Raw genomic sequence first — 18,449 nt, forward strand, 5'->3', positions numbered from 1 at the left:
CTGGGGTTCTAAACTTGTGGTTGCCTAGTTGGTCACTACTGCCAATGGTTTGCTGCAAAATAAGAGCAAGTTATTTTACCACATTGGCCCTTTTAAGTTTGTTTGACTTTATCTTGCTGAAATTTCAAATCTACAGTCTATTTTATTAGCCTTAACTTTTAATTGAACATGGTGTCCCATCAATTTTTTAAGTCGTCCAAAAGATCAAGTGTAAAGTGTCTGAGTCATTTTGAACATGGATGGGAACAAAGTCAACACTGGTTTTTACCTGGTAGTTAAATACAAAATTGAGAAGCCATCTAATAAGTGAAATGTTTCTCTAACATCTTGATTGGTTTTTTTCATGTACATTTAAGTTTATTCTGGAAAAGCTGAGCCAAACGGCTTATTTAGTTCAGTTTAGAGATATAGCACTGAAACAGGCCCTTTGGCCCACCGAGTCTGTGCTGACCATCTGCCACCCATTTATACTAATCAGACACTAATTCCATATTCCTACCACATCCCCACCTGTCCCTATATTTCCCTACCACCTACCTATACTAAGGGCAATTTATAATGGCCAATTTACCTACCAACCTGCAAGTCTTTTTGGCCTTAAATATTCTAGTGTATTAAAAATTGAAATTTGAGTAGTGTAATTGGTTTTTGCATTTTTCTATTGCATATGAGAAAATGGACAGTGGATTGAGCATGCTTGGGTTGGACAAGCACTGATTGTATGGCTCAAATGAATTGCACTGCAGTATGACCAATACTTGATTATACTTTGAAAAGTTTAGACAAACTTCATTACATTTAAACCAGAAATTCTGGATTTGAATACTTTCTATAAGGTCTGAACAAATAGATTTGTTATCAAAGTTGCTTTCTACTGAAATATTTGTGGGTGTTGACCATTTTAACTTTTGAAACATTATATTTATCCTAGAATACTCAAAATGTGGTACTGGAAAAATCCAGTGTCATGATGGCACTTACTGCATTGATGAATGGACTTTGTGTGATGGGCAAGCAGACTGTGATGATGGTTCAGATGAAGTTAACTGTCCAAACAAGACCTGTCTTGGAACACAATGGCAATGCAGAAACCAAAAATGTGTTCTTAAGGATGCCATGTGCAATGGTATTAATGAATGTGGAGACAACTCTGACGAAGAATTCTGTGGTGAGCTCAATGCTAGAATTAAATATCATGCACGTAGAGCCTTTTCACTCTAACCTACCTTTTGTGGTGGTGATGGGGAGGGAAGAGGTGTGTGCTGCAGTGTGGAAATAATAAAGCCAGTTCAGGTCAGCTCCTATTTTCACTCCATTGGAGAAAATTGTTTCCATATTTGTTTAAAATAATCTTTGAAACCTGAAATTAACTGACTTTGGGTATAAAGTTAAGTTGGGTCTTTCACTCCAGTATAAAGATAATTACCTTTTTTAAAACTAGTTGATTCTTCACCCACTAGTGGGAGTGGTCAACAAAATATTGAGAAAGGGGCTTGCTTTGGTAATGTGTTTATTACAATAAGTAATAAAAACAAGAAATGCTGGAACCACTCAGCAGGTCTGGCAGCATCTGTGGAAAGAGAAGCAGAGTTCATGTTTTGGGTCAGTGACCCTCCTTCGGAACTAGCAAATATTAGAAATGTCAAAGGTTATAAGCAATTGAGGTGGGGGTGGGGCAAGAGCTACTTAAATACGATAAGTAAATCATTTGACTTGCCTGGACATTCCTAATTTTGATTCTAGTTCAAACATGTTCTGGTGCTCATGGAATGTATCCATACTTGAGTTCAGTTGCTGATATTAGCAGTGGTATTTAGCCTTCACCCCTAGATAAGAAATGAAAAGTCAAATGCAATCCAGCTCCTGAATGCTATGTGATGCACTACTTGAACTGTGGGTGTTGGCTAAGATGAAATCTCCTTGGTCAGAGTGTCTAATTAACTAACTTATCAATTTAAATATGACAAAATTGTGCCCCATAAAATACATTTGAGTGGATCAGTGGTATTTTCCATGTTCTTGGATAGATTAATTGGGATATTGCAGCAAATTGTAGACTATGAATTTGCATAATGCCACTACATTTCATTAAAAGATCCAACAATTCATTACTGGTTTTCCTGTTAAGCAATTCATTTTTGCTATATAATTTAACGATGTAAATTGGAGTGAGCAAATAGAATGAATTCTGTTAACCATTTTTTGGGTTTAATTTTTTTTTTTAGTAAGGATCAATGTGCAATGTATGATAAACATAGTGGGTTTGTATACCATGCAGGGTGAACAAACTGGCAAAGTGCAAAGGCTGCAGTTTCTCATTTATATAGGTTCAGTCTAATTGGATATCAAAGCTTTATTGGTTTCTAGAATCTGAACCACCCACACTCATCTGATCGGGAAGATTAAACATTGGCTTTTATGGAGTTTACTGTGTAGTAAACAATGGCTTGGTCCAGCAGCAAGCATCAGGATGCACAAAAACTGAATTTTGTTTTCTTTTCCCTCAGATGTGGACTCTCTAGATATTGAGATTTCTCCCTTGGGTCATTTTTTTTTTGTTTTTAATGGGTTGCCTTCTGGATTTTGAAGTGCAAAGTTCTGAAAGTGATCCCATTTTTGAAAGATTAATTTCCTTTTCAATTTGCTGATTAACGCAATTGCCCAAAAATTTCCTGACCCTACCTACTCAAGTGCTTAAATTTTCCAACTGGAGCACAATTGTGTCCTAGCATTTCCTGCCTTGTGCCTGTCTCAGGGGGGATAGGGTCACATTAGCCACAAGCTAGTCCTTGAACACAACTTTTCCCAGAACTTTGGGGAATCTCAATACTTTTGGTTGACCCCAGACTGAGGCTTTCAACACTGGAGGGTTGGCAAAATGTTAAAATGGCCTTATTGGGGCCTGCAGTCACATTGCTGAGGAAGGATCAGCAGCTGTTGGTTGGTAATGGCAGAGGAATCACTAGCTTCTCATCCAAAGGATGAGGGTCGTTTGCTGCAAAGAGCTGTCATTGCCCAATTTTAAAAATCCAAATTAAACCTGGGATGTCCTAGTATGTGGTTTTGTATAGCACTAATCAGTGCATTTAGTGTTGTGCATTCATTGGAGATTGTGGCCTCACCTTGAGTGCCTTTTGGAAATCAATCAGTGCATTGTTTGAAGTGTATAATCCAAGTATCTCTATCCTTGATGGCAGAAGCTGAGCATAAAGAAACATGTGTGGAATATGAATGTAGCAACAAATGCATTTCTAAGCATAAAATATGTGATGGGATATCAGATTGTATGGATGGAACTGATGAACCAGAAACTTGTGGTAAGACATGGCTTGGCTTTTGGTGCACTTATTTTGGATTACATTTAATTTTGTAGCAACTAAACTTGAATTCAAAATTTGGATCAGTTTTCCATTGTTTTTAAATTTTGTTTTTGATTTGTGCCTTCTAACTCTTGCCAATCTATGGTAATGTTCAATGGGTTACATGTATAACCTTCATAATCTTGGGCTTTCATGATCTCTTTAATTCTAGCTCTGTCTACATTAATATGTAGTTGCATCCACCTGCTCCCTTCAGAATGTCAAAGCCTGGCATTCAATACCTCCTGAAGACTATTGCCCTGGATCATTGCACAACTGATTGAGTAGCTCAACATATAGGGCACTTTTTTGATTATTCTGTGCCCTATGAATACTGCAAATGGGGGTGTTGACTGCATTTCCTACAGCTTGAGTTTTATCATGACTAATGTCATAGTCTACAATATTTTGTTGGAATTACTTATTTGCAACTTGTTTTTTGCAGCCAATTGGCTACTTAATTCACCAATTCTGGTAACTTTAATGAGTTTTACTGTACACTGCATAATCCTTCCCATTTTCATAGCTGTGCAAAAAATGCCTGTTCATTTCTATTCAAAATCTTGCCTTAGGTAAAAAGTGTTGGGACAATAATGGGGGCTGCAGCTCCTTGTGTGAAGAAGCTATTTGGGGTGTACACTGCACTTGTCCGATTGGCATGATTTTACAGCCTGGTGGTAAGAACTGTTCTGGTAAGTAATTTAAAATTCAGTGAAACTATATTGGGCTGGCTTCCCTTTCCTTTTGCAGGTGTTGCTACATATGGCTGTAAGGTTGTGTATTAATTTCTCCATTTTATGAAACCATTTATTTCCAAAGTGTTTTCCTTCCACTGTCAACCTGTAATGTGGCAGAAAATAAGTGCCACAAAAGGCAGGAGGTGCTATATAACAAGACCATTGAATTATATAGCAAATGGGAGGGGAGAGTATGGCAAGCCAATGTACGTGCCCATCTTGAAAATAGACAAGAGAACTGAATTCTAAATAACTGCAACTGATAAAATTCCAATTCTTCAAAGTAAGGAGTATCAATAGGTGACTTGGCTTATTGGATTTTGCTTCATTGTTCTTTCCATCTCCTAAAGGGAGGTACAATTATAACCAATAGTGGAAAGAAAATTTTTGTTTTACAAAAATCCAACTTGGCATCACTTGTGCCTTGAATCATCTAAAGGTTAAATACTTTGCATATTCAGGTGTTGAGTTGGAGACAACATTATAACATAATAAAGGTGTTAGTCTTGGAGCTACATCTTCTGCTAATCCAATGCAAGGCATATATTGCTCAAGTTACCAGGCAATTCATGCATTGTACTTTTAGGCACTGATACTTCAGATGCAATTCCAAAGATGTTGCCAGTGTCTACAACTCAATCTTTGAGTAATCATGTCCCTAACAGCATAGCTGAATTTGAACATCAACACCACTTCATTTGAATGCCATTTCTTGTAGTAGCTGTATCAAGATGGCTACTTAAATTCCTACATTGTAAGACTGTCCACATTAACAATTTTAATACAGTAACAATTTCCATGCATCAAACCTTTGTAGTATGTTGCACCAATATAACCTTAATGCATTTCATTTGTTTTTGATCAGATGGTTTGGGTAAAAGTTAATTGTCTAAATGGAGTTTTGGTTTCTATTTGACAATAACTGGTGGATATGAATGGTCTATTCTTCCCTTTGTAGCTACCTAATTGGAGGCTGCATCTACTAAACTTCTACAAAGTTACAATACTACCTTTTTTTTGGTCTTGTACTTCCATTCATTTTCCCTTGCTCCTTGCTGCCTGCCAACCTAAACCAATAAGTATGATGCACATTGCTATTAGGTAAGTCTCCTTTTCATGCTGAAGGAAACATTGCCCAGTCAATATTGAAGGCCAGTTATGGCTTTGATCTAAGAATATAGAATGTGGGTGTCACTGGCAAGGCCAGCATTCATTGCCTATCCCTCTAGAACTAGCTTGGCCATTTCGGAGGATAATTAAGAGTCAACCACATTGCTATGATACTAAAGCAAAATACTACAGATGCTGGAAATACTTGTCAAGCAGCATCTGGAGAATAAAAACAAGTAACATTCCAGGTCTGTTTTTTTTTTTTTTTAGTCATAGACCCTGAAATGTTAACTATTTTTCTCTGCACAGATGCTGCCTGACCAGAGTACTTGCAGCATTTTCAATTTATTTGACATTGCTATGGTTTTAGTCACAGGCCAGACCAGGGAAGGACAGACTTCCCTAAAGGACATTAATGAACCAGATGGATTTTTGACTGTCAAGTTCAGTCACAACTAGTACAAATTTTTAATTCCAGGTTTATCAAACTAAATTAAATTCCCACATAGGATTTGATCTTCCATCTTCAAATCATTAGTCTGACTTTTTTTTTGAAATTACTAGTGCAGTAACATAACCACTACTGTATTTGGTAATGGGAGTAAAGTGTCAAAGTCTCAACATAGCCTGAAAGATTCTTCTGGCTGGCTTTTGGTTGTGTGGATTGTGCTACAGTTTATATGGAAAGCTTTTCCATTCTTGAACTGTGTCCAAAGGCTTTGATGCCAGTCTTTCCTTTTTGGTTATAGCCCTGCTGTATGGAAATGCTTTTGAAAAGTTAAGAGGAATGAACACCCTAGAGTTTGTGGATCTTAATGTTTTGGCTTAGAAGTATTTGTAATTTTGTTCCTGAAGGTCGATCTGTTTTGAAATTCCCAAAAAGATCAAAACCTGTAACTGGAAAAAAAATCACTACTTAAATCAGACACAAATATTTAATGTGAAAGTGAGTTTCTGCTCCCAGCTAAACTTGGTGAAATTTCCAAGAGAACCAATTTTAAAATGAAGCTAACTGGTCATATATACACAGCCTCCTTTCCTCAACTTGGGACTCTAGAAAGGACAAGCTAATTCAGCTCCTGCATTAAATTTCAATACTGCCCTGAAATTTTATTTCCGTCTGAGACCAATTTAAAGCAGAAAGCTTTTCTGTATCTATTTTCAAGCAATTTAAACTAAATGTCTTCAGGATTTGAAATGCCTTCTCAGACTGGAATTCTAAGCATCTCTCCATTGGTGGGTTAATGGTCAACTTGTGCATTAATTGTTAACATTTGCTACTGTTTTCTCTGCATGGTAATGTTTGAGCAAATGCTGAGCTGGCAAATGTTTTAACCAGGCTAATTAGGGTGCATTTGCACTGCAAATGTAACTATGTGCAATGACTGTCACAGTATGATTTACTTTAAATACAACCTGACCCTGTTTTGGGGTCCCAAGCTCTCTGCTGAAATGACGCTCCTGATATCTGCCATGGAGCAAAGTCATCCTTTATGATGTTTACATTGCAGACTTCACAATCTCTCAATTGTTGGTGCAGAAGGAGGCCATTCGGCCCATGTCTGCAGTGGCTCACAAAGAGCAATTCCTTCAGTTCCATTCCCCTGCCTTCTCTCTAACACTGCACATTCTTTTCATATAACAGTCTAATTGCCTTTTGAATGTTTCAATTGAACCTGCCTCCACCACATTGAGGCAGTGCATTCCAGATCTTAACCACTTGCTGTGTGAAGAGTTTTTTTTTTGCTGCTTAACAAATACTTCAATCTGTGCCCTCTTGATCCTTTTCATGAGTAGAAACTTTCTATCTTCTCTGTACAAACCCTTGTGATTTTGAATACCTCTAACAAATTAACTCCTTCTTCTCTAAGGTAAACAGTCCTAACATCTCCAATCTTCATAACTGAAATTCCTCATCCCTGGAACCATTCTCATGAATCTTTTCTGTACTCTCCTCCAATGCCCTCTGTCTTAAAGTGTGGCACCCAGAACAGAACACAATACTCAGCTGAAGCTGAACTAGTGTCATAAACAAACATAACCTCCTTGCTCTTATACCCTAAAGCCCAGGATACCATATGCTTCAACTGCTATCAACCTGTCCCACCTTCAATGACCTTGTGCACAGATATACCCAGGTCCCTCTGCTCCTGCACCCCCTTTAGAATTGTACCCTTTACTTTTATATTGTGTCTCAATGTTCTTGCTACCAAAATAATCACTTCACACTTCTCTGCATTGAACCTCATCTGCCACTCTTTTTTTTTTTGAAGTTCAACACTATCCTCTCAGTTCACAATGCTTCCAAGTTTTATATCCTCTGCAAACTTTGAAATAGTGCCCTGTACACCAACATCTAGGTAACTAATAAATATTGGGTAAATCAAGGGTCCCATCCCTTTCCCTGGGGAACTCTCTACTACAAACCTTCCTCCAGCCCAAAAAAATCCATTAACCACTACTTTGTTTCCTGTCACTCCACTAATTTAGTATCCATGTTGCTACTGTCCCTTTTATTCCATGAGCTGTCATTTTGCTCAAGTCTCTGGCACTGTATCAAATGCCTTTTGAAAGTCCATGTACACCACATCAGCATTGCCCTCGTCAACCTTCTGTAACCTCCTCAACTCCAGTGAGTTGAACATTTTTTTTCATTTGGGAAGAGAAAAAATCCACACTGGCTTTCCTTAACTCATTTATCCATGTGACTATTGTTTTTTGTCCTGGTTTTTTTTCTAAGTTTTCCCACCACTGAAATTACTGACTGGCCTGTAGTTGCTGGGCTTATCTTTACATCCTCTTTTGAACAAGGGTGTAACCTTTGCAGTTTTCCAATCCTCTGGCACCACCCCAAGTCTAAAGAAGACTGAAATTATGGCCAGTCCCTCTGACTTCCACCTTCACTTTTCTCCATATCCTTGGATGCATCTCATCTGGCCCTGATTCTTTATCCATTTTAAGTATAGACAACCTATCAATAGTTCCTCTATCAATTTTAAACCCCTCTAGTGTCTGACTTGTATCATACAACCCAGTCAATGTTGAATCTTCCTTGGTCAAGACAGATGCAAAGTATTGATTTTAAAACCTTAACTATGCTCTCTGCCTCAATGTGTATATCCTCTTGTCCCTACTTTTAAGCCTATAGAAAACTTTGGGATTTTTTTAAAATGCTAGCTGCCAGTCTCTCCTGCTTTGTTTTTTTTTCACTTCCCCTCTGTACCTTCTCCAGCCTGTTTTTAGTATTTTCTACCTAGAATCTATCATGAGTGCAATTTTTTTCTTAATCTCTACCTCTTGTCATCCCAGGGAGCTCTCTATTTGTTAGCTCAACTTGTCCCCTGTAAGAGAACAAACCTTGACTGCCCAAACTCACTTTGAAGTGACCCATTGTTTGTCTATTCCCTTTCCTGCCAGCTTTTGATTCTAATTTGCCCCAGCTCCAGTCTTGCCTCCATTGAAGTTGGCCTTCCCACAGTTAATTATTCTTACCCTGGATTGATCTTTGTCCTTTCCCATAGTTAGCCTAAAATCACTGTTCCCCCTAAATGCCCTCCTACTGATACCAGATCCACTTGGCCCACTTCATTCCCAAGAACCAGGTCTAGCAGTGCCTCCTTTCTCTTTGGACTAGCAACATAGGGTTGTAGAAATTTTTCCTGAACACCCTTTAGGAACTCTTGCCTCTCAGCCATTTTATTATCCCAGTCTGTTTGAATAATTAAAGTCCCCCATTATAACTACCTTATGATTTTTGCACCCCTGATTTCCTTGCAAATTTGTTCCTCCACGTCCTTACCACTAGTTGGTGGCCAATAGGTATCAAGCAATGTAACTGCACTCTTTTCCCTTTTTTTTGTGGTTCTAGCCAAATTGTTTTTTTTTGTCTTCAACTCCTAGGACATCCTTTTTTTTTCTCCAGCTCTAATGGTCTACATCCATACTGCCACCATTCCCCCTTTTTTTTCCCTTTCCTATATTTCCTGAGCTCCTTATATCCAGGAATACGTAACAACAAATGCTGCACTACTTTGAGCCAGGTCTGTTATAGCCACATTGTATTTCCACATGGCAATCTGCACTTGTACCTCACTTGTCTTATTAATCACACTCTGTATTCACATACATGCACATTAACACTGATTCAGACTATTACTTTCTCCCTTAATCTGACTCCACCCAATAATGTACACTTTTAACAAACCATTTTTAAAGTAAAAGTAATTGTGCAGTTCTTAAACCTGACTTAGCACCCACAACGAGTCAACTGAAATGTTTTATTTTGCAGAAGCTGCTATTTTCATTTTGGCAGCAGGACACCAAAGTCTAGGAATACTTGATTTGAACAGCAGGAAATATCACACGATGACAGTTGCTAAGGAAGTTGTAGCTATTGCATATGACCTGGCAAAGTCTGCCTTTTACTGGGTGGATGTGGAGGGAACCATATTTTGTTCATTAACTGAGAATTCAAGCTCTCCAATTTACAAAGGTAATACTGACTTGCATACTCATTTCCTCAGCTTGTTCCTCAATAGTATTGTATGTCTGCAATCTACCTTACTGTAGAACTTTGTCTCCATCCTGTGGAATCACTTCACCAGTTTCATGGTGAAATGTATATCAAAGACCAAATGAATTTAGAAGTGGCTTGAATTTTATCTTTGTGCAACATGAAGATTGCCCCTGTATATGTTTAATTAAATCTTAAACATGCTGGTGATTTTTACAAACTAATTGCAAAACTGGATTGTTTTGAAAAAAGGTATTCAGGTAGATTATATGGTGTATTAACTGGTTTTGCTGAACTCTTCTTTTTTTGGGTTTAGTTTTGCAGTGGCTGAAAGGCCTGACACAAAATATGATGAACACAAGTTGTGTACTTGTCAATTGTTACCAATTATTTGTAGCAAGTAACAATTTATAACTTGTCCAGTCACTTTTTTGTTCATTCTTGATCTGCACATCACTCAAGGCCAGCACTTAATGCCCATTTCTAATTCACACTGGAGGCAGTGAGCCACCTTGACATGACATGTCAGTCCATCTGGTACACCCACAGTGCTGTTGGGGAGAGTTCCATGATTTCTGAACCAGTGACCTTGAAGGAATGACATAGTTCCAAGTCAGGATGGTCTATGACCTTTGGAGGGGAACTTTCAGGCAGTCCCATGTATTTTCTGCCTTTATCCTTATCTCAGTTTGGAAGGTGCTTGACAAGTTGCTGCAGTGCATCATGTAGATGGTATGCATTGTTGCCATGGTTTACTGATGGTGGATGGGGTGCTGATCAAGTGCATTGCTTTGCCTTTTGTGTTTAGCTTGAATGTTGGAGCTGTGCACATCTCCAAGTGGAGAGTATTCCATCACCCTCTTCTACCTTGTAGATGGTGGCCAGGCTTTGGGGAGTCAGATGAGTTACTCATGACAATTCCCAGTCTCTGACCTGTTCTTGTAGCCACAGTATTTATTTGTATGGCTGGTCCAGTTAAGTGTCTAGTCAATGGTAACCAAGATGTTGGTGTGGGATTGTGATGGTAATTCCATTGAACATCAGGGGAGCTGGTTAGATTTTCTTGATCATTGCCTGGCACAAAAATGTTACATGCCACTTAACCCAAACCTGAGGTTGGCCAAGTCTTGCTGTATGCAAGCATGGACTAGAGTATGAGGAGCTGCAAATGGTAGAGAACTACAAACTTTCTTCCCCCACACACTTTTGACCTTGTGATGGAGGGAAAGGCATTAATGAAGCAGCTAAAGATTGAGCCTAGGACACCACCTGCAGCAATGTCCTGGGGTGGAGATGATTTGGTCCATTGACCACAACCATCATCCTTTTGTGCTAGAGTAAGACTCCAACCAGTTGGGAGTTCCTGATTTTCCATTTACTTCAATTTTGCTAGGGCTCTACCCCACCCAGTGAAATGCTGACTGTCAAGGGCAGTCACATCACTTTGGAATTGTTTGGTCTGTGTTCAGGACCAAAGCTGTCATGAGGTCTAGAGTTGAGTGAACCTGGCAGACCCCAGTTGAGTGAGTCAGTGCTACTTAATAGCAATGGCATTGATGCCTTCCATGTCTTTGTTTTAGTAGACTTAAGGTGGTAATTGGCTGGAATAAATTTCTAATTTTTACCTGAAATTTTCCACATTATCAGGTAGATGGTTTTTATAGCTGTACTGGTGCAGCTTGGCTAGGGGCACAGTTTTTTGAGCTCAAGTCTTCAGTACTGCTAGGATATTAAGGCCCATAGCCTTTTGCTGTATTCAATGCCTTCAGGCATTTCTTTGACATATGAATCTCACTGGCTTGAAGACTAGCATCTATGATGGTGGGAACCTTGGAGACTTCTGGCTGAGGATGGTGGCAAACACTTCAGCTTTGTCTTTGCACTGACATGCTGGCCTCCCCTTTTGAGGATAGGGCTGTTTGTGGAGCCGCCTCACAGTTTAATTGTCCACCACTATTCTGCACAAGATGCGGCTGGACTGCAGAGCTTTGATCGAATCTGTTGGCTTGGAATCATTTTAGCTCTGTCTATTGCCTGCTGCCTCTGTTTAGCATACATGTAGCCTATGTTGTAGCTGCACTAGGTTGGCACCTCATTTTTAAGTATGCCTGGCATGTTTTTCATTCTTCATTGTCCCTGGCTTAATGGTAATGGTGGTGATTGATATGCCAGGCAATGAGGTTACAGATTGTGTTTGAGTACAGTGCTGATACTGATGGCCCACAGTGTCTCAGATGCTCAGTTTTTGAGCTGCTAAATCTGAGTCTCTCCATTCAGACAACACAATGGAGCATGTCCTCTCATGCATCCACTCTATGGACTGTATAATGGTCACTCTTGCAACTGTCCATAAGAGTATTATCTGACTGATTCGAGGACAAGGTAGAGTAGATTTTCCCTCAGTCAATTAACACCACTTGCCCCAGGCCCAGTCTGGCTGATATGTCCTTCAGGACTCTGTAGTACTACCAGGTGACCCTTGGTGATGGATATTGAAGTTTAAACTAATCTATTTAAGTGTGAATTTGGATTTTTCAATGCTAATTAAGTAAAACTGCCTCAATGACCTTTTTAGGTGCCAAAGGTGTGACTAGTGTAGCTGTTGACTGGCTTACTGGGCTGATCTTCTGGACCAACTACCTTGAAAAGAAGATTTGTGCTGGCATGTCTAATGGCAATGGTTTTGTGACTCTTCTAGAAAAGAATATAAGACCAGAACAGTTAGTTCTCTTTCCAGCAAAAAGGTATGCAACTTTTCAGTGGAACTATTGAGGTGCATGTTTGTTTACAAACTGGTGTATATCAATGTAAACGTCTGATCACTTTTGTATCCACCCTTGCTTGGACAGAATGGGCTATGCAACATCCAGCATGCTTGGCAAGTACCACTGAACTTCTCTACTTTTGTAATGGGTACACTGCTCCCATTGTATTATGTACATCTGAAAATTGCACATCCCTAGCTTGTCCATGTAAAGTAACAAATGGAAAATGAAAATTTCTTGATTTGTGACTAACATTGTGCTGCATTTCACCATTTCTTTTCACATTTCAGGTGTTGTATTTTACAATAGTAAAATGAACATGGCTTATACCTGTGTGCAGGTTTTGAATGAACAATTCCTTTTAGTATAAAATTAGTAAACAGTCTTCAGTTGACATATTTTCTATGTACCTTGCTGCTTCATCTTCAGATGAAACTTGGGTCATCGCTGGTTAAAGATGTGAAAGCTGCTTCCCCACACATGGTAGCTTAAAATATACTAAGGTTTAATGAAGGCTATTAGTGGAGTGACCAGTCTCCTGATTGGAGAATGCATGTGGGGAATTATCAAATTATAATTGTCATGCAGGGGAGGACATTTTACTGCAACAGGTAAACTTTGCAGTTAGTTTGCACTCTTACTGTAATAAGTGATTCTAAACAGTTAACTGGTTTTGGCAAGCAAGGTAGCCAAATCTGTTAGTTTCTCTAGCAAACACAAAGCTTTGTGCTGTAAACTCCTGGTTCAACAATGCATACTCATTTTGCTTTTTCCTGTACCTGGAGTCTGAATGTGTGCTCAAATATTAAAGAATATATGGTACTTGGCAGGGAAACTGGCTTGTGCTTCAGGGGAAAATGCCTTACCTGGGAGTGGTTGTAAGGTCAGATAAGTGTGTGCTCCTGTCATGAACATAGTAAGCAAGTAACTTATTCAAGCTGCTTAAATCTTTGAAGTTAAGCTATGACTTCAAGTGTGGTTCTTCAGCCTGCAATGTGGCAGTCTTTTTGCCTAAGGATAAAGGATTTTTTTTTCTCCCTTTTTGAGATTAAGGAAGAAGGTTTTCCATTGGAGCAGAGAAGGTTGAAGATATTTGATATAGCAGTGTTTTATTTTCCCTGAGGGAGTGGTAAACCAACCAGAGTCTAAGATTCTCTTCAAAGGAACAAGTGAGATGTTGGGACAATTTCTTTGAAGTGCAGTTACACTAGGTGATGCCATGACTCCAATGGCCACCCTCAAATTGAGGAAAGGGGTTGTGAAGAGTTTCACTTAGTCACATCATCTCTGAATTATGGGAGCTGTATTTTAATCAGCTTTGAATTGGACATACCGAGAGCAAAGGTAATTGAACATGACCGCAGAGGAGCTAGAAATGAAATTTGAGTGCAACTGTCAAAGGGAGATGGCTAATTGAGCCTTCAATTGAAATGGTACATTGAATTAGATAATTTATTCATATTGGGGATATTAAGTTGTAGAACTGATTGTAGTCTTCCGTGAGAAGAAACCAGAGAAATCTTAAATCCAGCAAGGCTAGTTAAAGGCGTAAATATAAAGTGTTTCTTTCTTTCAGCTGCATGTTCTGGGTAAACCAGAGAGATGTATACTCCAAGGCCCACATTGAGACAGCAGGCATGGATGGCTCTGAAAGAAAAGTAGTTGCTGTTCTTGACTCAGTAGAACCAATTGGACTCTCTCTAGATTATCCAACAGAGCGACTGTACTGGTTTAATGAAGACCATGTGAGTAAACTTATACCTGCTGGCACAGCTCAACTGAGCATAAATAGCTTCTGATCATGTAGTTTGTGGGGATTTTAGGGGTCATCACTTGGTTTATGTAAATCTAGCTTCCAAGCAGCTAGAAATATTCAAGTCTAGCAGCATCTGGAGAGTAAATTAACATTTTGAAACTGATCACAGACCTGAAACTTTAACTGTTTGTCCACTGATGCTGCCTGACTTGAATAATTCTGCTTCTTCCAAATGCATCCAATTTCTTTTATTTCTGTTCCAAACTAGGTGTTCTGAAAGTTCAGCAAACATTGCTAAATGGACTACAATAGTTAAAACAGATGTATGCATTTTAAAAATTAAGTGTAATTTAATTTGCTGTAAAGCATTATCCTTTATTCTTGGCTAAAATGGAATTTTACTGAAGTGCTTGAGACACTTCTATTTTTCATGAGCAATAAATGCATTCTTGCCTACATTTTGCAATGATCGTTTGCCTTTAGTTTCTACAGTCCTTGTTAATAATCCAAAAATTGAGATTTCCAAGATATTGTCCTAGTAACTTAAGGGAACTTAGTCCCATGACACCTTTCTTTTTTCCCCTTCTGGTAGATCTCGTGAATATGTAGAACAATTGTGTGCTTTTTTTTTTTAAATATAAAAAAAAAACCTTATGTTTAAGCAAAATATCACTGTTTCACAGCAAGATGTCTAAAGGTTTGCTGTTTGTTTTTACATGTTTCAAGTCTGTTGAAACAGTCAAGGTGGATGGCAATGGGAGATTCTCTTTCTTTGACTTGGAAATTAGACAACCTCTAGGATTCTCAGTATTTGAAGACTGGTTCTATTGGTCTGAAGTAAATAGAGTGCTACGTACATCCAGCTATCTGAAAAAGCAAAAGGAAGTTTTAGTAGAGCCTGCACTGGTTTCCAAGTTGACCATTGTTCATGAACATCAAAAACAAAGTAAGTCCTTTTCTTTATGAACAGCTGTAACCAGCAAATATATCTCCATAGAATGTGTGCTTTTAGTTCTTTCAAACAATTGCTCATCACCCCTTACTAAGATTTTGCTACACTCAAAGCATGACTTGCTTGCCTCCATTATCCAATTTTTCTTTACCAAGCACTAAACTGGCATTTGTCCAATGACCATCTCATGGGCATTAACTCCATGTTGATGGCTAACATCAATTATTTACCAAAGATAAATTAAAACTTGAATTGAACCTTATGCTCTCTGGCTGGTTCATTCTCCACTCAGTTCAAACAGCTGGTAATTAGCTATAGCATTGATGCATTACCCTGCCCACTTGTAACTGGCCTTTTTAACAAAACCCAAAAGCAGCAATAGATTCCTGGCAATCTTTTTTTTTTTCTTGCACCTCATTTCTCCCCCCACTCCCCAAAAGAACACTGCTACAATCAGTATGCTAACTTTTTTTTAAAGACAATTGCACTATAAAACAGATCGTTGGGGTTGTTGCATGGTCAGCTGATCTCCTCCTTGGGATGAGCTAAGACTACTTGTTTTTGTTTAAGATCTTAGTGACTCCTTGTGGATGGGAGTGGAAGTAACATTACAATGTCTTAAGGTCAGACTTTTGCTGACATTCAGGCAGATGGTAATTCAAAGGATGAGATTGATTTGTAGAGATTGGCATTGGTGCATAAACTCATTTGAAATGGAATTGTCCCAATATAATTGGATCTACTTGGCCCTTTCTATACTCTGTATACACTTCCACTCCAACCAGGAGATTCATCTTCACGGCTGACAAATTTGTTTGCATCTTTAATGTACTAGCCTCTAAAGTGGGAAACCCTCTTCCCATGATGAACAATGAGTCTTCAAAGAATCCTACAGTCACTCAGCATTCTATTTTGGATGTAAGCTGGCATCTGATTCTCACCCTTATGCTTGTTTTTGAAGTAGCGTTACCTCTAGAGACTTGTATATCAAAACAAGTAGTCATTCAAATTCACTAAATGCCCTAGACAATTTCTCCTGCTGCTCCTAATCAAGTTAATTTTTTACGAATTGTAGATCATCAGTGTCAAAAAGCAGAATGCAGCCATATATGCTTGCTCTCCCCAGTGAACATTAAAGGCTACAAGTGTGCTTGCCCTCATGGAACATTTCTAGTATCTGGAAAATGTGCAAGTAAGTTTAATGTTAGTGAAGTTAGATGACTTGTTTACTCAATGCAACTCTATTTATTTTTAAAGTAATATGCAAAGATTAGGATTCATTTGTATTCTGTACTAATTCAATGCTTGAAGATAAATGGGTCACTTGTAACTAAAAGGTTGTCATGAGCTTAATAGCATACAATAAGCTCTGCTTTAAGAATTCTGAAATACAAAATCACCATTTTGGATATTTAAATGGAAAATGGTTACGTTGCTTTACTGGAAATGCCTGTGCTGATCTTGTCTTAATTCCATTAGGTATGGGGTTGTAGAACTCCTGTAATAAAGGTACCAGTCTATAGTGTTTTTAAATACCACTTCCTTGGATATCCAACAATGTTAACATGTTGCCCTTGAACATGTGGATGGCTTGTCATATCTTAATCAAATTGAGCAATTAGTATGCTTTGAATCCTAGACTAAAGCACCACTTATTTCTGACATTCCCTCTTTCCTACCATAGCCTTTGAAGGCTACAGCAAGCTTGGTGCAGATTCCTGGGTAATTAACCATTTAAAGTACTATCTTCTAACTGCTGTCTGACTTTGGGGCCAAGAGTTTTTGAAATGCTAATCTGCATTTCAATCCCATTTCTACCCTACAAATTATTTGCAGTTTTTTTTTCTGCTTTTCACTGGGTCCCTTTTTTTTTTGTCCTAGCTGTCAACAGGTTTGCATTTTTTGACCAATACCTAGGCCATTAATCTAGAAATTTGGTCCAAGCATTGCCCTACAGAATAACAATTTTGTCTTGCTATTGACAGTACCTCATCCTACATTGTACCTTTTTTTTGATGCTGACTTTTACAATAACCTATCTGGAATTTAGCTTTTCAAATTTCTAGGTTTTGATTCCTTCACAAATTTCCATTTCTTATCTATTTTTGTTTCCATATGCAAACATCAAACTTTTTTCCTTTTGGAATTAATGAAGTAGAGATTCTATTGATGGTTTTGCCACTGCATCCAAGAAACATGGGCATCACATTCTTTGTTTAGAACTGTCCAATAATTCTTTACAAATCAAGCTTCAAAATTCTTCCCATGGTCCCTTTTTCTTCCTCCCTGCCAACTTGATACTAAGCTATAGATTTTTGCATCATCTTGCACTTCCGATAGAGTTGTTGGAACAATTTCTGGTATAAGAATTTATTCTATTACTCTTGCCCATTTTTTTATGACCTAGCTTAAGTTTACAACACAACATGCAAGATGTTCTGCCAGTTCACTTCAAATTAAACTATACAGTTTTTTTTTTTGTTCAATTTTCTTACTCTTAAGAACCTGCCACATGGTTGACCTTTTTTTTTGTCTAAATATTCATAGTTTTTATTGTCACATTTTTAGGCCTTCCATAGTTGCTGAATTTCATACTTTTAGTATTTGTTGTCCTTGACACTTGCTGCTGAACTAACTATATTTGCAACTCCAGACTGTGCTTTAGGCACTTTTTTAAACTTGCAGAAAATCATTGTTACACAATGGAGAATATCCAGATGGGGACACCTGTCCCCAACACTAATTGAGTTTACTGCCTTTGTCCAGATGGTGAGGACTGTTCTCCAGGTAACATATTTTTAATGTTGCTGGCGAACACCACCTTGTAGAAAGCTAAACCTGCAAGTATCAAAGTACAAATTCCTCTTTACAGTATGTTAAGATTGCAGTGTCATAATTGGGTCTGTCTGTACTTTGATTACTCCTATAGGTAGGTAAGTTGCACCAGCAAATTGAGCCTGAAGCATCCAGTCTTAAATAACTGGAGAAAAAGCACTTAACACATGCCTTGTATTTTGCATGGAGTAAAAGTTTCATTATCTGACCAATGCAGATTGAAGCTAATCTTCCTGCAGTTTTGTTCTGCCTTTTGAATTGTTAGTGTACTTTAGTTCTCCTAAATCAGATGTGAGGCTGTGTTGAAGTATTCTGTAACCATTAATTTACAGTTAGTTTTCAAATTAACTTGACACTTGTTCAATTGCCATGGAGTGAATACAAACAACTTTTGATTTTGCTGTTACAATACATGGTTATAA

At 38.3% G+C, this 18,449-nt stretch overlaps 1 protein-coding gene across 4 annotated transcripts in view; it reads left to right on the forward strand.

The window, feature by feature from the left end:
- The first annotated feature begins 1,048 nt into the window (after positions 1–1,048).
- Positions 1,049–18,449, forward strand: part of LOC137369344 (low-density lipoprotein receptor-related protein 4-like) — a 50,930-nt gene continuing 33,529 nt past the window's right edge. The window contains exons 1-8 of one of the 4 annotated variants that reach the window (XM_068030418.1): positions 1,049–1,168; positions 3,198–3,317; positions 3,932–4,051; positions 9,495–9,698; positions 12,295–12,463; positions 14,061–14,229; positions 14,967–15,186; positions 16,268–16,384. In XM_068030418.1, the coding sequence (XP_067886519.1) occupies positions 1,117–1,168; positions 3,198–3,317; positions 3,932–4,051; positions 9,495–9,698; positions 12,295–12,463; positions 14,061–14,229; positions 14,967–15,186; positions 16,268–16,384 (1,171 nt within the window). In that variant the 5' untranslated portion in view covers positions 1,049–1,116. Of the gene's footprint in view, positions 1,169–3,197; positions 3,318–3,931; positions 4,052–9,494; positions 9,699–12,294; positions 12,464–13,453; positions 13,829–14,060; positions 14,230–14,966; positions 15,187–16,267; positions 16,385–18,449 lie in introns of those variants that run through there. The other 3 variants (XM_068030416.1, XM_068030417.1, XM_068030419.1) reach the window with 3 other exon arrangements.

The sequence above is a fragment of the Heterodontus francisci genome, chromosome 4 (genome assembly GCF_036365525.1).
Source record: "Heterodontus francisci isolate sHetFra1 chromosome 4, sHetFra1.hap1, whole genome shotgun sequence".
Lineage (NCBI taxonomy): Eukaryota > Metazoa > Chordata > Chondrichthyes > Heterodontiformes > Heterodontidae > Heterodontus > Heterodontus francisci.